The sequence below is a fragment of the Rana temporaria genome, chromosome 2, assembly GCF_905171775.1.
Source record: "Rana temporaria chromosome 2, aRanTem1.1, whole genome shotgun sequence".
NCBI lineage: Eukaryota > Metazoa > Chordata > Amphibia > Anura > Ranidae > Rana > Rana temporaria.
In genome coordinates this window covers 272,935,649-272,950,025 of record NC_053490.1, presented here as the reverse complement: position 1 = coordinate 272,950,025, position 14,377 = coordinate 272,935,649, and the positions used below count along the sequence as shown (strand labels likewise).

At 46.3% G+C, this 14,377-nt stretch overlaps 1 protein-coding gene across 1 annotated transcript in view; it reads left to right on the top strand.

Moving 5' to 3' along the window:
- The window catches only part of LOC120928279 (S100P-binding protein-like), a 51,848-nt gene that overhangs the window by 17,545 nt on the left and 19,926 nt on the right, over positions 1–14,377 (top strand). The window contains exons 3-5 of the mRNA XM_040339379.1: positions 8,117–8,195; positions 8,890–10,261; positions 11,117–11,190. Of these exons, the coding sequence (XP_040195313.1) occupies positions 8,117–8,195; positions 8,890–10,261; positions 11,117–11,190 (1,525 nt within the window). The remainder of the gene's footprint in view (positions 1–8,116; positions 8,196–8,889; positions 10,262–11,116; positions 11,191–14,377) is intronic.

The following is a 14,377-nucleotide window of genomic DNA, read 5'->3' as shown; positions in this document are numbered from 1 at the left end:
GCTTCCTTCAGGAGAGTTAGGCAGAAAAAAAGCACTTTAAGTGTTAACAACACTTTCCTCAGTGCAGCTCCTCCCAGGGGGCGTGGTTCCCCGAGTATAACCCACACCCTGCTCTAGCAGCTCCAGTTTCTTTCTGCCTAACGTCAGGAGAGGACAGGCACTCTGGAGTCCCTGTAATTATTTTGTTCCTGCATTTTGAATCCTGTGATTCTTCTATCAACAGCCGACTGGGTGACAGGCTGGGTCTTGACTCTTGTAGTCCCCCCCATGTTCGGCCATCGAGCGTGTGCCGGCCCTCAGTTTTGGGTCGTCCACGACAGGCCCCATTGCTCCAGGGGCGGCCGGGGAACTGCATGTTCCAGGACACACATATGACCGGTCTCTATGACCTTGTGACAGTGTGTCTGGCCGACAGCCATGCCGTTAGTGGACGTTGGTTCTGTCCGGGATACCTCCAGCCGGTAGTCACAGGACGGGTAAGTAGTGGCCCCTTGCGCTGGCAAGGTGGTTTGGCTGGTGTTTTCCCTGGGGAGGTTGACTGAGGGTCCACCCTGCTTTCCTCTCTCCCTTTCCTCTCCCTTTCCTTTCCCTCCTTCCCTAGACTGGGTAGCGGCTGTGAGGGGGGGCCTCCTGGGGCTTCTTTATTACCAACCGGGGCCTGTGTGTTGTGGGGGACTGTTTTTTTTTTTTTTTTCCTCTGGGGGGTGCTACTGTGTGCTGCTGTTTAGTGTTAGGGGTTTGGTGCATCACTGGGGAATTTAAACTGCGCCACGGCCGTCATTTTGCCAGCACATCAGAGCACACCTCAGGTTTTCAGCTCTCTCTGCAACCGGGTGGGGTGGTGAGTCCCTGGGAGGCCTCTGCTTCTATTTTTGCACCCGGGAGGTGACCGGTGGGTTGTTCTGCCTTACACAGCACAGTACACAGCGGTGGGGCAATATGGAACCTGAACCTGGTTTTTCTGCCCCAACAATGCCCGAGTTATACTTTAATCCCCCTGCCCCTGCCGCATCTGTTGAGGCAATGTCGGCTGTCCTTGAGGCGTTTCTCACCAGGTTTGAAGCAGCTAGTGCCCAGAAGGGGGTACAAAGCGCCCCCTCCCTGAGTCTGCTTCTGGTGATGTCTCTGACACAGACTCATTGCCAGCTGTTGCTTCAGAATCTGGTTCTGTAATGTCAGATCATGCAGGCTTAACCCACACAGACTGTGAGGATGACTGTCTCAGGGTCAGTGAATGATAGGGAATTTGTTGGAGCTCTTATTTCTGCGGTGCGTGATACTCATAAACTTGAGGATTTGGCGGGGGCACCGCATGTGCCGGTCCCTTTTGGGTTCCGCAAACCGCCCAGCACCGCAAAAGTTTTTCCCTGTATTCCATATTTTGAGCAATTGCTCTGTAAGGAATGGGACACGCCACAGAAAGGTTTTTGCTGTTCCTAAAAACGTTGCGGTCCGTTATCCCTTTGAGGAGGGCTTTTTGAAAAAGTGGGTCTCTCCATCAGTGGACCCTCCCATGTCCAGACTGAGTAAAGCCACCACATTGCCTGTGGAAGGGGCTCCCGCTTTTACGGACCCCACTGATAGGAGAGTGGAGGCTGTGGCCCCGCTCTATGTTCACAGTTGTGGGTTCGGCTGTGAGACCGGTTGTGGCCGGGTCTCTGGTGTTGCAGACACTGACTGAAAGGACAAAGTTGTTGCTGCAGAAGCTGGAGGAGCAGGATGCTTCCGAGACCTGCAAGGACCTGGCTGAACAATTGGTTCAGGGTCTAAAATTTGTCTGTGAGTCGGCCCTGGATATGCTTCCCTTGCTTTCCAGAGCCTCCACCTATGCGGTGGTACTACGCCGCCTTGTGTGGCTGAAATGCTGGTCTGCGGACCAATCCTCAAAGAAGGCTTTGGTGGATTTACCCTTTAAGGCTGCATTCACACCTCGGCATACTAAATCGCGGCGTTTTGTCACGCGAATTGCGGCGACAAATAGCGGCGTTTTGTACCGTGATTGTGAATGCAGCCTTCACCCACTCTATGGAGATGGTTCCCATCTCCTATGCCGAAAGACGCCTGGAAAAAAAGGTCCGGGACTTTTTTTCAGGCGACAGGCGTTCGGGGTGGAGATGTGAACCATCTCCATAGAGGGCAATGTTACATCATCCCTCTGGCGTGTTGGGGCGGCAGCGGGCGTCCCACTACAGGCAACAAAACGCCTAGGTGTGAATGGGCTCTTAGGGTGAGCGGCTTTTTGGAGCGTCCCTGGATGACATCATTAAGGATGCCACAGGTGCACCTAGTGCGGCGGGAAAGGAACGGACCAGGAAGGTCCGTTCCGGCTCTGTCGGCCGTGTACATTCCGGGAGTACAGAATTGGCAATCCGACTTCCTAAGTCGCCAAACACTGGACCAAGGAGAGTGGTCACTCCACCCGGAGGTGTTTCAGAGTCTGTGCCAAAAGTGGGGCACTCCAGACGTGGACCTCCTAGCGTCCCGTCTCAATCGGAAGGTGCCACGGTTCGTGACCAGATCAAAGGACCCGTGGGCGGACGCGTTGGTGGCACCTTGGGGGTCACTATCGCCTAATTTACGCCTTCCCTCCTCTGAAGCTTCTTCCTTGCCTGCTGCGCAGGGTGGAAGCCGAAGGGATTCCAACAATCCTGATCGCCCCAGACTGGCCGTGCCGCTCCTGGTACGCGGACCTGGTGCATCTGGTGGCAGATGCCCCCTGGCGTCTACCCCTGAGAGAAGATCTTCTGTCGCAGGGTCCGATCTTCCACCCTGCTTTACAGTTGCTGCCTTTGACGGCGTGGCTGTTGAAAACCAGGCTCTGGCTCGGTGGTTTCTACCATGCTGCGTGCACGGAAGTCTACTTCACGGAGGATTTACCATCGTACGTGAAAAGCCTACATCTCTATGTGTGAGGAGATGAACTGGCACCCTCGTACATACGTGGTGTCCAGGATTCTGCTGTTTTTACAGCGGGGCGTGGATCAGGCTCTCGCCTTGAGTACAGTTAAGAGTCAGATTTCGGCTCTGGCCGTTTACTTTCAGCGCCCCTTGGCGGCGCACTCCTTGGTGCGTACGTTTGTGCAGGGGGTCCGGCATGTGGCCCCTCCGGTGCACCATCCGCTACCCCCATGGGACTTGAATTTAGTCCTTTCGGTGCTTCATGATGCTCCCTTTTGAGGTCATCCGAAATATCCCTTTTGACTTTGTCACAGAAGGTGGTTTTTCTGGTAGCTATTACCTCGATCAGACGAGTATCTGAACTGGCGGCCTTGTCTTGCAAGGCTCCCTACTTGGTCATCCATAAGGATAAGGTGGTACTGCGACCTCAGCTGTCTTTTCTCCCAAAGGTGGTTTCGGCTTTTGACATTAATGAGGACATTGTTCTTCCATCCTTATGTCCTCAGCCGAAAAACCAGAAGGAGGTCACTTTACATTCCCTGGATGTGGTTCGGGCCCTACGAGTGTACCTATCGGCTACGGCTCCGTTCCGGAAGTCGGGCTCACTGTTCGTGTCGGTGGCTGGTCCCAAAAAAGGTCTGGCAGTCTCGTCGGCCACCATTTCTAGGTGGATCCGACAGGTTGTGATTCAGGCCTATGCCCTGAAGGGGCGGGCGCCTCACTTTCGGGTTACGGCGCATTCGACCAGGGCGATCAGTGCCTCTTGGGCTTTCCGGCATCAAGCCTCTGTGTTACAGGTGTGCAAGGCAGCGACCTGGTCGTCGGTCCACACTTTTTCAAAGTTTTACAAGGTAGATGTAAGTGCATCTTCTGATGCCTCCTTCGGCCGCAAGGTGTTACAGGCGGCAGTTTAAAGTTGGAGTTCCTCCTTTAGAGTAACTCCGGTTTTGTTTGGGGTGTAAGCTTGGTTTGCTGTGTTGTTTTTCCCACCCCTCAAATTTTTTGACACTGCTTGGGGACGTCCCTAAGGTCAAAGGCTGCTGTGTCCGTCCATGAACGGAAGAGAAAATAGGATTTTTGTACTCACCGTAAAATCCATTTCTTTGAGTTCATGGACGGACACGGCACCCACCCCTCCTTTTGTTTGTACTGCTTGTTACGAACTGAAGCTGCTAGAGCAGGGTGTGGGTTATACCCGGGGAACCACGCCTCCTGGGAGGAGCTGCACTGAGGAAAGTGTTGTTAACACTTAAAGTGCTTTTTTTCTGCCTAACTCTCCTGAAGGAAGCAAGCGGATATAACCCTAAGGTCAAAGGCTGCTGTGTCCGTCCATGAACTCAGAGAAATGGATTTTACGGTGAGTACAAAAATCCAATTTTTTTCTCCTGTCCGTGAACTTCTATGGGACAGGAGAAGCTGTGTGTAAATGTAGGGGTGTCTGGCTGCATCTGTGTTGGCTCACTGTGGTTATTACACTGTCACAGTGCACAGTTCCCCCCTACACAAATGGGAGAGGCTGAGTCTGCTCTGCCTTTCCCCCTCCCCTCTTCCTGTGTGAAGTCCGTGCAGACTGCAGTGAGTGAAGGAGCCGTGAGCAGCCGGCAGATAGAAGGTACAGAGGATATCTCCAGGGACCATCCAAGTGTGAGCTCAGTGACTCTTATCTCCCTTCCCCTCGTTTTTAAACTTTTTTTTTCTCCAGCAGCAGTAATTGTCATATGCCTGTGGTAGTGCTTGGTCCCTTGTGCTTTTAGGTGGGTTCACACTGGTTTGCTGTGTTTTGGCCCATTGCTGGTGTATCTGCAGTTTTCATCTTTGGCGCACTGTCAGAGAATGCAGCAAAAACCTGCAACCTGATATATATGAATTCCTGCCCTCTGTACGTAGCGCACCCCTGAATCCCTGCACTGTGTACGTAGCGCACCCCTGAATCCCTGCACTGTGTACGTAGCGCACCCCTGAATCCCTGCCCTGTGTACGTAGCGCACCCCTGAATCCCTGCCCTCTGTACGTAGCGCACCCCTGAATCCCTGCCCTCTGTACGTAGCGCACCCCTGAATCCCTGCCCTCTGTACATAGCGCACCCCTGAATCCCTGCCCTCTGTACGTAGCACACCCCCTGAATTCCTGCACTGTGTACGTAGCATAATCCTAACGTAATCCTGAACTCTGCCCCCTGTATGTAGTGCGACCCATATACAACTGGCCCTTTGAGGGCAACCACACTGCTGATGCGGCCCTCCACGAAATTGAGTTTGACACCCCTGTTCTAAAGGCTCAAGGTTTTTTTACCTCCATGCATTCTATGCTGTCAATCACAGCCAGTGAAAAGAGAGGTTGGGCTGGGTCGAGCCGTGGTTCTGTGTGTGAATGGGCACGCACAGCAGTGGTTCAGGAGTGAGTCTGATTAGGAGCCCCCCCCCCAGAAAGGTGTTTGCTTTGGGGGCACATGGCAGGAGGAAGGGGATAGGAGCACCAGCAGGGGACCCAAAAAGAGGAGGATCATGTCTGCTCTAGTAAACCCTTCCATTTTTAACAAAAAAAAAAAAAACCTGCAAAAGAAAGGCATAATGAGCTAGTATGCACAGCATACTAGCTTATTATGCATCACTTACCTGCGATCAAAGTCCTCCTTCATCCCGTCCACCGCCATGTCTCCTCGTCGCTGCTTCCTGTTATCGGCGCTGTGATTGGCCGGAGCGGCGATGACTTCACTCCCGCGCGGGACGGCAGGTCCTCGCACATGCGCGGAAATACGGCATTAACCCTGTTAATGGCATTAAGAAAAATGGCACGCTCAGTGCGGCTGCGCCGTTGTCTACGGCGCGCTCGTCTCAATTGTAAATATCTCCTAAACCGTGCATCTACAGGTAAGCCTTAATCTAGGCTTGCCTGTAGGTGCAAGATGTGTGCTTGGGTTTACAACCACTTTAATAACTCTTTAGGATGACTTTACTTCTGCCCATTATGTCAGCCACAGGAATAGGGGATCTACAGGCCCTATCTAGTGAGGATCCTTATCTGACCATCTTAAATGATAGAGTGATTATTAAGCCAGATCCAATGTATCATTCCAAGGTATTTGGAGATTTTCTTAGGTCGCAGTACATGGTCTTCCTATTACTTTGTGAAGTATTACCGTGTGGAACTTCTACCCAGCCAGGATTTGGCTTTTGGCAGAAAAGTCCCACAGGCTGTTATCCCTCCCTAAGGTATGATTATTCCTTGTTTATCCTCTCAAGTAGCTGTTCTGGATGATTACTTGAGAAAACCACAGTTACTCTATCAGGTTAGAATCTATATTCCCACTCTGGGTTATTTATGTTTGGAGTATGATATTTTTTTTTTTTTTTTTTTTGGGGGGGGGGGGGGATTTTTCCAGGTTCCCTACATTGATGATTCTTACTTTTTGGATAACTGAGGGAATGAGAGGGGCTTTTAATTGCTTTTGTTATTGTGTTTTCTGTAGAAGGCGAAGCCAATCTTCTCTCAGGTAGCTGTCTTGGAAGATTCCTGGAAACACTGTTACCTGTAAACCGAAATGTGTTTTTTTGTGGTCATGGGAGACAGCGCTGGGCCTTATTTTAATATTTTACTCTCCCTACAATTAAGAAGACAGTTGATGTGGTGCTGGAGGGGTCTCAGCCCATGCTGCAGACATTTCATATTTTGAAACTGTATTGGAGCAAAACACCAGGCAAACATCCGAGTACATAGCTAAAATATGTAACCTGTTTGCAGTTCTGTGAAAAGATCACTGGACCTCTTATATGGTTACATGAATGGAAGTCTGGAACAACTTGCCTATACAGGAATTCTTCTTAATATGTGTGATGGCTGGGGGTTTTATGGGGAGTCTGGGTTAAACTTAGAGGAAGTAAACCCTCTAAAAAAGAAAAAAAAACCCTGCAAGACAAAGGCATAATGAGCTAGTATGCATTACTTGCCTCAGATCAAAGCTGCCGAAAAGTGCCTGGTCCCCCCCCCCCTCCGGCCGCCGTCATGTTGTCCCGGAGTTACTCCCAGGTATCGCGGCTCTGGCGCTGTGATTGGCCGGAGCCGCGATGACGTCTCTCTCGCACATGCGCGTGGGAGCCGCCGGTAACTGCTCTCCTCGCCTCACACTGACAGAGTGTGTGGCGAGGAGAGCCGATCAGCGGCATCTCCTCACAGGGGGACATTTAGGAATGTAATCGGGGCACTGCTCATCAGTGCCCTGATTACAGTAAAGCAATTTAGTTTCGCCAATCCGTGCCCACCAGTGCCACCAATCGGGGCCCATTAGCAATGCCAGTCAGTGCTGGCTATCAGTGCTGCCCATCACTGCTGTTGAGCAATGCCCATCAGTACCGCCTAGCTGTGCCGCCTATCAGTGCCACATATCGGTGCCCATAAGTGCGGCATATTAGTGCCTATATGTGCCACCTCATCAATGCCCACCAGTTCAGCCTATCAGTGCCGCCTCATCAGCGCACATCAGTGAAGGCGAAAAATTACTTGGTTACAAAATTTACTGACAAACAAAAACTTTTTTTTTTTTTTATTTAAAAAAAAAAAAAAAAACAGCAGTAATTAAATACCACCAAAAGAAAGCTCTATCTGTGTGAAGAAAATTATAAAAAATTTGTTTGGGTACAGTGTCACATGACCGCACAATTGTCATTCAAAGTGTGACAGCGCTGAAGGCTGAAAAATGGCTTGGGCAGGAAGGGGGTGTAAGTGCCTGGTAGGCAAGTGGTTAAATACAATTAATTACATTAACTTAGTTTATTATAGGCATTTTATAGAAAATTTACAATGTATGCAGCACTGTAGATTTACATCAGTCCCTGTTCTCAAAGAGCTTATCATCTGAATTTCCTACACTCAAGGCCCCTTGCATACAGAGCCATACAGCTGCAGTCCATTCCTCCCAGGTCTGCTGCTTTCCAGAACCTAGTCCCTGAATAGAGGAGGGCCCTAAACGGGTGGTACCTCTTGGTGCAGGGTTCAGCCATTTTCAGCAGTAGCCTACTATAGATTCTGACAGACTGCCTGCAGCAGGGCTGGACGCATTTCGGCTAAAAGACCCCAGTGCATGCATGGGGCCTAAGCAGTATTGCAACCTGGGCTATGTTTTAAGCCAGATCAGGTTTGCTTTAATATTAAATCTTAAAATGGCTCTTGCTGCAACTTTTATTATCTATCTAATATATCAATTTTTTATTTATTTTTTTAGCAAAAGCGGAGTTGCAAGTCCAGGAACTAAAAGGAATCCTGCATGGAGTTCACAGTGTAGGATATTTTTGTTGTGCAGTGTAAGTATTTGTGCTGACTTTTTAGTAGCTTGCAACCATCATAAAAGTGTATCAGTAAAAATGCATTCATTATACTGACAGCTATAATCCTAAAGGATGCTGCATTTAATTTCTGCACCAGAGACCCACAAGGTTGGTAGAATAATCAATTGCAGAGATTCAAGTGGCAGTATTAGCAGGAAAAATGAGATTATAAAAATGCCACTGTGTATAGGTGCCACTTAGTCTGTGCAAAATTATGAACAGCATGAGTACTGGTGTCATAGAGTTCATGATGGTAATTGCATGATTTACCATAGCTTAGCAAATACTGTCTTTTTTATATAGGTAATTATGTGACATTGGTTATTAAGAGAAGGGCTCCCCAAACTTTTCAATACAAAGGCCACTTGTACTGAAACACAGGATGACAAATGTAATTTTTATAATTTAAATTAATTGTTTTACTTGTATATTTTGGCATTCGGCATGATATGATTCAGAACAAAAGTGAAAGAGGGTGGGTCCTGACCCTTCTGGAATGCACACTGTCCTAACAACCGACAGCATGACCCTAGCTGGGACTAGATGCAATTCTGTAGCAAGCTGGATATGGTCTGCAGGCAGTGGATTAGAGAACCCTGATTTAGTTACAAAAAAAATGTTTAGCTATAAGTATCGTAGAGCAGTGCTTTTAATTAACTTGCTTTTGCAGAATTTCAGGTGCAGAAAGACCTAAGAAAAGTACCAATGAAAGCAGTGATTTGACTGTAGGCACAGTGATCTCTGAGAAACAAGTTGTGCTATACCCATCAACTCGGGAAGAGCCCGTTCCTAGAACGATGGAAGATATAAAGATCAGTATTGTCAACGATCAAGCAACTGGTTTGAAGCGAAAACGAGAAGTTACAGCTGTAACCCCTTGCTCTAAGAAACTTCGCAGTGTTGTCTTTCGTTGCAGTACACCGCAGTCTGCATCCTTCCCTTCGTGGCGCTCTCCTACCTCCAAATGTAAAGGTGTCAGACAGAGTCATGTAAGTACCGCATCTCATACACTGGAGCTAAATGCTGACTTCAGCGATGAGTGGGATGATTCTTTGCTGGAACCTTCAGATAATGAAGATGACTCTCCATTATATTTGACAGTGGATGAGATTGACTCCTTACTTGAAGATGACTCCTGCTTTGCATGTGAAACTTCTGGATTGGATAAATGCAATGCTACATGTATTCTTACTCCAGAATCAGAAGATAAAGAAAAATTGTGTGCTTTACAATGTAGTCAGTTAGATGGTCCTAATATTTTGACCGAAGCAACCCTATTGGAGGAAGACCTAAATAACTATGCCGCAATGGCTCCATCACCCTGTCATTCAATCCTACATTCTGTAGAGGTTCAGGTGTCAAAACAGAAAATTAACATTGTTGGCAATGTGAAATCTTCTGATTCTGTACAAGAAACAAATGGATTGTGTACTTCAGCAGTGCCTATATTAAATAATGCAGAAACACTTACTCAGCTTGCCAGTGATGGCTCAGCCAACCTTCCTGTGCAATCACCCAACTCTCTGTATACTATGGATGTTGTAGTGGAATGGAAGGATGACCCTGAGCTGTGTTTTGATGGTGACATTGACAATCTCTTAGCAACCAGTCCCAGAAGTGGGTTGTCATCTGAAGAAGAGACAGCTGCTGAACCTTCTATACAGTGCACAGAACAAGGCAAATCTGCAGTATCTGATTCAGCAAGCGCTATCAAGCATTTGAATGCTGTCACTGTTAATCAAACAGCCAATAATGCTGATTCTGATAGTGCAGATATTGTTCAGCAACTCTCTCCATCCACTTTTAACCTATTAGATGCACTCAAGGTCCATTGTCCACCTTCCACTGTACCTAAGCCTCCAAAAGATTCTGAGTCGCCATCAACTTCTACAATGGTCATCTCTGAAACCCAGTCAAATACTGATGCTGTTGAAGATGTGAAACCCAGCACGTCTACAGAAAGTGATGCCCAGTCCACTGTAGGTCTAACTGAACAGACTGAAATTTCAAGTGCCGCACAGACATCCAGCAGCCAGCAAACGGTATGCAACACCCTTTTGTTTAATAATTTCTTAAACATTTAACTTGAAAAATAAATTATCAAAACATAACTTCTAAGAATTATTTAATTGGTTGTAGTTTAAGGGTAACTGCATTTTTGTGGAAAAACAATATAGCAAGAATTGGGTTGCTGATTTTCTTGCACTAAGATGCAAGTTAGATTTTTAGGCAGCCTTTGCAACACAAATTCAGTTTTGGATGAGTTGTGCTGGCCATTCATGTACAGATTTTCAGACGAGAATATTCGTACAGATATTCATATGAAAGTTCTTTGTACATTCGATGAATGCCGTTTAGAAACTTTTTTTAATTGCTTTTGACTTTCGATTTTAAAATGAATGTATTTTCTAAATTGATCGAGAAACGTTTTCTATTCTGCTCCTTTTTAATTTTCCTGTCACTGATGAGAAAATCAAACAGACGTTCTTTATATGAAAATTCTGGAACAAAAATCTATATGTGTATGGCTAGCATAACTCCCAACATTCAGTTGCTGGAATTTTCATTTATTAGAACCTTGCAAGTGCATCAGTGGCTTGATAATGAAAATCGCTCTGATTCAGATTCACTTTGCACATTGACACAACCAAACAACTATTTCTTCAGAGCAACTAAAGGTAGGAATCTGCAACAAAGTTTGTTAAAATCTTTGCAAAGTTCATGGATCATCCAGAGGGGATTGTTTTTTTCTCAACCTAAGTGGAGTTACTCTAAGTAAAAGTACATAATATATCACGTTACACTGTGGTGTAAATTAAAAAATGGGTATTGTATACAGGGATGACAGCTTGTCATTCAGTTCAGTGATGTATATTTCATTTTTTACGTCTATACAGATCACAAATTCCTCTACAACTGTCAAACAAAGGTCATGTGTTGCAGTTACACCATTGCCAAAACCAGCACGCAGGTATCTGACTTTTTCCAGTCTTTATCATTGATGTGTCTTGATAAACCACTTGTCCTTATTAGTTCTCAGTATGCATCTTTGCTGAAAAAGTTGCTAGATCTTTATTTGACATGAACGACATTATCATTTTAAAACTTAAATGATGATAAATTCACCTTTTTAACAAAAAATAATAAATGCACATATTTTTGCAGGTAAAAAAATGTGTACTTATTATTTATATTTTCTGGGGCCTCTAAAGCATTGCACTTATAATAGATGGATAACCACACTTAGGTGGGCTAGGCTGCTGCCTCCACTAGTGAAGCACCAAACAGAAAAATTGTGTATGAATACAGGGGCGCTGCCTGTCACTTAGAGAATGACCTCCGGTGTTGACTAACAGCTTGCAAGTGCTAGTTAAACCACAATAGAAAATAACTAGTGTGATGTAAAAATCTGTGACGATATCTAACCCCTGTGGTGATTTAAGCACAGAGAAAAATTAATTGAAATAACCTTGTTGGGCCGTCCCGCCAGGTGAAAACTGCAAACATGCCTATATAGAAGTGTAGTACTGAGTCCTTGTATATGCATCAAGGAGTAATTTCATTTTTTTTTTTATCTACCCCTTCATGCGTACTAATTGGACAAATGATTTGCCAACCATAGAACGAATATTGTGGCACTATGCATATATGGTAACTTAAACCTCACTCTTATGTTCAAAAGTGCATAATACGTTGAAAAATGTATAAAAATAAGTTGACCAAGGAGAAAAATCTCATGTGCAAATCAATTCCAAAAACTGATGATTAAGCCCCGTCTGTAGTATTAATAGGTACAACTAATCCAAAGTGACATGTGCAGAAATATCAAATCCTGTGCAAACAGCTTAAAGTGACATTCGTGCTCCCCTTTAGTTCCCAACTCACCGGATCCTTATATCCCGGCAGGGGTAAACCGCATAAAGTGGGGGCTAGGCTGGAACTGTCTTCCTCCTTCCTATAGCAGTTCCTTGCATATTCAGATCTTGTGCTCCTGCTGCGGGTAGGTGGCGATGTATGTAACTGCCAGCTCCTGGATGGTCGCCTTCTTTGTAGCGTCTCAAGACCATGGGGTATCCTCGTTTGGATAGAAGAGACGGACACTCATAGTGAAGTAAAAGTTTCCAAAGTGTATTAAAAATCAAAGATAAAAACAAGTGCAAGGAATACAGTTGCTGAATTTGCATTGCAACAACACAAACAAGCAGTTCAGCGTGCATTCCATCGGTCCGAAGCGCCACAAACCGGAAGTGACATGGGTGCGTGCTGGGCCCCATTTCTATTAAAATTGTGACGGGGGGGGAGGAGATCCCTACTAGCTGTCAGATCATTGGGGTGTGGGGGTCGGCCCAATCGTAACATGTTGCACCCTGAATATAGGCGTGACATCTTATGGTAGGTGAACTTGTCTTTTAACCACTTAAAGTGGTTGTAAACCCACTATTTGGACTTTTACCTACAGGTAAGCCTACAACATGGCTTACCTGTAGGTAAGGATAATATCTCCTAAACCTGCACGGTTTAGGAGATATTACCCCCGCAATGCGGGCGGCGCATGCGCAGGGGGGACTCCACGGCTGAAGGACCGGCATCGCCGGACCCTGCCGATTTTAAATCTCCCGCGCGCACGCGTGGGAGTGACGTCATCGCCGCTCCAGCCAATCACAGCGCTGGAGCGGCGATACCCGGAAGACACGCCGGAGCAAGATGACATCCTGCTCGGCGTGGACCAGGTAAGTGGTACACACCTCGTTCCGAGGTAAGTATTTCATAATAGGCTAGTATGCGATGCATACTAGCCTATTATGCCTTTTGCATTGCAGGTTTGGGGGGAAAAAAAAAAAGTTTATGCGGTTTACAACCGCTTTAAGGACCGGACCAATATGCTGCTACATGACCCAAGGGGTTTTTACAATTCGGCACTGCGTCGCTTTAACAGACAATTGCGCGGTCGTGCGACGTGGCTCCCAAACAAAATTGGCGTCCTTTTTTCCCCACAAATAGAGCTTTCTTTTGGTGGTATTTGATCACGGTTTTTATTTTTTGCGCTATAAACAAAAATAGAGCGACATTTTTGAAAAATGTGCAATATTTTTTACTTTTTGCTATAATAAATATCCCCTAAAAACATATATATAAAAAAAAAATTCTCAGTTTAGGCCGATACGTATTCTTCTACCTATTTTTGCTTAAAAAAAAAATCGCAATAAGCGTTTATCGATTTGGTTTTATTGCATTTTTATTATTGGCAGGGATCAGCGTTTTTTTTTTTTTTTTTTTTTTTTTTTTTTTTTTTTCGTGACTGCGACATTATGGCGGACATTTTTGGGACCATTGTAATTTTCACAGCAAAAAATGCATTTAAATTGCATTGTTTATTGTGAAAATGACAGTTGCGGTTTGGGAGTTAACCACAGGGGGCGCTGTAGGATTTAGTGTTTACCTAGTGTGTGTTTACAACTGTAGGGGGGTGTGGCTGTAGGACTGACGTCATCGATCGAGTCTCCCTATAAAAGGGATCACTCGATCGATGCAGCACCATAGTGAAGCACAGGGAAGCCGTGTTTACATACGGCTCTCCCCGTTCTTCAGCTCCGGGGAGCGATCGCGACGGAGCGGCTATAAACGAATAGCCGCGCCGTCGTGCCGGATCGCTCCCCGAGGGAATCCGATCGCTGCATGTAGCGGGGGGGGGGGGGGTCCCGATCGGACCCCCGACCCACGTCTAGGCAGGCACGTACAGGTACTTTGATGTGCCTGTCCGTGCCATTCTGCCGACGTATATCTACATGCGGCGGTCGGGAAGTGGTTAAAGCTGTGACTGAGAGCATTGTTACTAGGGTCTTGACTTTGACTTTCAGCTCTATCCAACTGCTAGCAGTCTCTAATGAGACTACTGTTAATAGTCAATTGAGTGCTGGATAGTGGGGATGTTAATAGGCCCAGAAACACAGAAGTAAGGGGAAGTCCTTTTAGAAATCCTAATTTTCAGTGTTAAATATCTGCTTGAACTTTAACAGTAGTCCATACTTGTTTTCACTGAAAACCTTTTTTTTTTTTTAATATGCATGTTATCCTTCTTTATATGAAATGCCTGTTCAGACTAGCAAAAATGTCCACTGTGGCTCTCCTTTTGGCAGCTTTACAGATTGGTTGACTCC